This window comes from Seriola dumerili, unplaced genomic scaffold (assembly GCF_002260705.1).
Source record: "Seriola dumerili isolate Sdu_G_001 unplaced genomic scaffold, Sdu_1.0 BDQW01000068.1, whole genome shotgun sequence".
Taxonomy (NCBI): Eukaryota; Metazoa; Chordata; class Actinopteri; order Carangiformes; family Carangidae; genus Seriola; species Seriola dumerili.
The window spans coordinates 13,847,760-13,852,189 of record NW_019174323.1 but is presented as its reverse complement, the minus strand read 5'-3'; the positions used below and the strand labels follow the sequence as shown (position 1 = coordinate 13,852,189).

Genomic DNA, 4,430 nt, shown 5'->3' with positions numbered 1-4,430 from the left:
GAGAGGATCACTCTGTGCACTGGAGCTGCAAGGCGTATTCACTGACATCTGACATTATTAAAACCTGTGTGTGTGAGTGGGAGATGGAGACAGAAATGCGGTAAACAGAGGGAAGAGGGCAGGAAGGAAGGATGGAGTCTTCATCTGTGAAGCCAAGAAAAAAAGAAAAAACCCAAAAGAAACAAGAGCATGAAGGAAAGAATAAACGGGTGTGAGAACGACAGGTAACTCCTCGGAGAGCGACAGGAGAGAGCGGAGAAGGAGGCTGAGCGATGCGGCTTTGTCCTGTCCTGGCTCGCAGAGGTCAGTGCCATCTCATCTGTCAGACCTCTGAGCCAATGGCACGCTCCGATTACACTGTCAGGATGACATCACCGCTGACATCACCACACCTAGTTTAGCATCCTGGAGGATGGCCACAATCGATAGACAGCCTCTGCCCACAGTGTACCACATTCAGACACACACACACACACACACACACACACTCATCTGTGCACAGTAATAACACTATACTGTGTCTCTAAAGGGGGTGAAGGGTGTAATAAGAGGCAGCACATGGGATTTTAACGGGAAAAACAAAAACAGTGGAGGAAAATTAAAAACTATTACAGTTGATGTGGGCCCAGTCATCATTAGAGTCCATTAAGGAAGTTTATTGAGCTGAAATTTCAATATAAAGGAAATGTGCAGGAGTGAAGGCAACAGTGACACAGACGGCTCCTCTGTCTACGTGTAAATAGAAGTAATGGTGTTAATTTATACTGCAGGGGAAAGTATCTCTTGATTCCTTAATCTGTAATTGCGATCTCCAGTGAACAGCTGAGATATCCTTCCGCGTCAAGGAGCAGCATAAATGCATCTGTCTGGGATCAGTTTCATCTCCCAAACACATTCACGATGACAAAAACGCCATCAGTGGTATTAATAACATTCCACACAGCGAGGCCGGAGCGGGTTTTAAATAAATGTGTTGCAATTTGGAGAACGTTTTCCACGCCACGACAGGACTTATTGATTTCACACCTATTACACATGCGAACCACGTGCGCGCACACATAAACAAATGCAAACTCGCACGCTCCGCATCACACACACACACACACACACACACACACATACACCCTCCCCAGAGGGAAAAATATGGTCCATAGGAAAGAACAGAGAGTCCAAGCTGAGGAAGGAAGCAGGACAGTTGGTGGGAAATTTGTGTGTCTGTGTGTGTTGTTAATGTGTGAGTTGATAGACTCCACATCTGGGTTGCACACGTCGCCCAGACCCCTTTTTTTTCTTTTTTTTTTTTTAGTTCACTGTAAGTGTGTGTGTTTGTTTGGACAAGAAAGAAGTAGGGTAACTCCTTTTTTTGTTCCTTGATCTAATTTTCACGGGCATTTTAGTCCCGTTTGCTGTGACACGACAATAATAACTGTACACTGGGTGTAATGGAAAAGGGTACATGTAAATATTGGGGTCATTTACGTCGTCATCTTTCATTCCAGATGTATTTTATAAACTTTCAGTGGTTTTGAAAGTGGTTGAAAATGTCAGATTAGTGAGGACAAATATATTTTCTTCTCACCTTCAGTGACTTTCTCTTTGCTCTCCCTGCTCCTCTGCTGGATCTCCAGCTCAGCCAGCTCTCCCAGTATCTCCATACCGTGGTGGGGCGGAGGACTTGGGGCCTGGACAGCAGGTGCAGGTGGGTACAAGGCATCTCTGGTGGCACACAGAGCCGCGGCAATCAGGAGCTCCAGGCTCCACATGTAGGCCCCTTGGAGCTGGGCTGCTGTGCTTGCCGAAGGAGGGAGGACGGGGTCAGAGGTCGGGGACGGAGCAGGGGAGCTACGCGTTACTTCCACCAAGTCCTTGCCTGGACTTATCCCACTCCCCTCCTCTTCTTCCTCATCTTCAACCACCTCTACATTCTCTCCTTCTTTGTCCCCATCCTCCTCTCCCTCCTCCTTCTCCTCCTCTTCAGGCTCTACAGGCACAGACACAGTACATTCTGTTGGGTCAGGCTCCATTTTCTCTCCCTCATCCTGCTCCATGTCCTCTTTTCCATGTTCCCTCTCATCCTCCTGCTCTTTGGATAGCTGGGGCTCCTCCAGGCTGGCCTTCTGGCCTGGATAACCCAGAGAGAGCTCTACTTTTAGGGTTTTGCCTGTGGCTGTGGCCGGGCAGGCTGGATCTGGGACTGGAGCTGGGGAAGGGCATGGCGGCAATCCAGAAATCTTGCTCTCAGGCTCGGAGACAGAGCATCCTTTTGCTTCCGCCCTCCTTTCTTCCTTCTCTTCCTCCTCAACTCCACTCTGAGATTCCACCACTTCACAGTCTCCCCCGTCGTCTTCTTCCCTTCTCTCATGTTCTTCTTCGGTGAGAGGTTGGACGTGGCATGGATGAGGGAGGGATTTTGAGTCCGGTTCTGCTGGCGCTGCCTCCACCATGGCTTGTTCAGCCAATCGGGCTTCAGCAGGCGAGGGCCCGGCCTTGTAACCCATGGTGATTGGAGGGTAGGTGTATACAGGTGGCAAGTCTGGTAGAAAGAGGGGAGAGCATTGGTTTAATATATACAATGTATATATTTATATATTTATTTTCAAGCATCTACTGAAAATGAACTGAAAAATCTTCTGTCTGCAGTGAGATCTTTTGCTTTTTAAATTCATGGTCATTCTGTTCAGGCAGACAGGAAGCAAGCGATCACAGTTGGAATAATACACTGACAGCTGGGTGCAGAAAACACAGGGAGAGTGTGCGTGAAAGTGTGTATGTGTAAAGTTGTGTATATTATATATACTGCGTGTGTGTGCGTGTGTGTGCGTGTGCGTGTGTGCAGGAGTATGAGTGAGTGTATAGATCTATGTGGGATATTGATGACACCCTGCTGTTTTCCTGTGATTGCAGCGCTGGCCCTGTCACCCCTGCATTCTTATTATTGATGGTATCCCTCCGCCCCCTGACAGCGCAGCCAGATGAATGCGTATCCTTCCGCCTGTACTTCTCAAGGACCCCTGAAGGATAAGGAGGGTCTATCTGAAGAATTCATTGACCTTCCTCTTATGACACCCATGTAAGCTCAGACACATGCGTGCACGTTGGCAGGTCGCACGTACACACACTGAGTGCCCATATGCTTTCTCCGACCTTAATGGCTGACCTGTCCATTGTCCCTCTTTAGCTTGAACAGACACACACACACACACACACACACACACACATCTGTGCACAGTAATAACACTATACTGTGTCTCTAAAGGGGGTGAAGGGTGTAATAAGAGGCAGCACATGGGATTTTAACGGGAAAAACAAAAACAGTGGAGGAAAATTAAAAACTATTACAGTTGATGTGGGCCCAGTCATCATTAGAGTCCATTAAGGAAGTTTATTGAGCTGAAATTTCAATATAAAGGAAATGTGCAGGAGTGAAGGCAACAGTGACACAGACGGCTCCTCTGTCTACGTGTAAATAGAAGTAATGGTGTTAATTTATACTGCAGGGGAAAGTATCTCTTGATTCCTTAATCTGTAATTGCGATCTCCAGTGAACAGCTGAGATATCCTTCCGCGTCAAGGAGCAGCATAAATGCATCTGTCTGGGATCAGTTTCATCTCCCAAACACATTCACGATGACAAAAACGCCATCAGTGGTATTAATAACATTCCACACAGCGAGGCCGGAGCGGGTTTTAAATAAATGTGTTGCAATTTGGAGAACGTTTTCCACGCCACGACAGGACTTATTGATTTCACACCTATTACACATGCGAACCACGTGCGCGCACACATAAACAAATGCAAACTCGCACGCTCCGCATCACACACACACACACACACACACACACACACGTGCACAAGACAGCTGCAGAGCGACTTATGATTTTTACACTTATTAATTCCGTCAACAAGGCTTGCAGAGGCAGGATTTACACACAAGATTACATTGGTTTAATAATAAAAAAAGAAAAAAAAAGAAAGAAGAAGAAGCGAGTGAGGGGGAAAAAAATAACAAAGAGGGAGGAGGAGGAGGAGGAGAGGCGGGAGGAGGCGCAGGCAGGGAGCAGGCAGCCTGGTGGAGAGACACATAGACTCTGATGGAGGAGAGCAGGGATTCATCTGGGATTACTTAACAGCTTACACACACACACACACACACCTCTGTGCACGCACACACACAAATACAGGCAAACATACTCACACAGATGCTGGCATAAATAAAAACACTTTCTCTCAGAGGGACGAGAGGAAAATAGGAGCGCTTACAGGAGAAGTGTTTTAAAGGAAAGGGTCTAATTAGCAAAGCAAGACGCCGGAGCCTGGGGGACACACTGGGCAGCGTGTATGTGTGTGTGTGTGTGTGTGTGTGTGTGTGTGTGCCTGTGTGAGTGTGTGTGTGTCCTGGCTTGTGTCTGAAACTCAGCTTGTTTGTCCA

The 4,430-nt window shown here is 47.4% G+C and overlaps 1 protein-coding gene across 1 annotated transcript in view; it reads right to left on the bottom strand.

The window, feature by feature from the left end:
* Nucleotides 1–4,430, bottom strand: part of bahcc1 (BAH domain and coiled-coil containing 1) — a 52,455-nt gene that overhangs the window by 15,760 nt on the left and 32,265 nt on the right. The window contains 1 exon segment of the mRNA XM_022743231.1: nucleotides 1,580–2,569. Coding sequence (XP_022598952.1) covers nucleotides 1,580–2,569 — 990 coding nt within the window.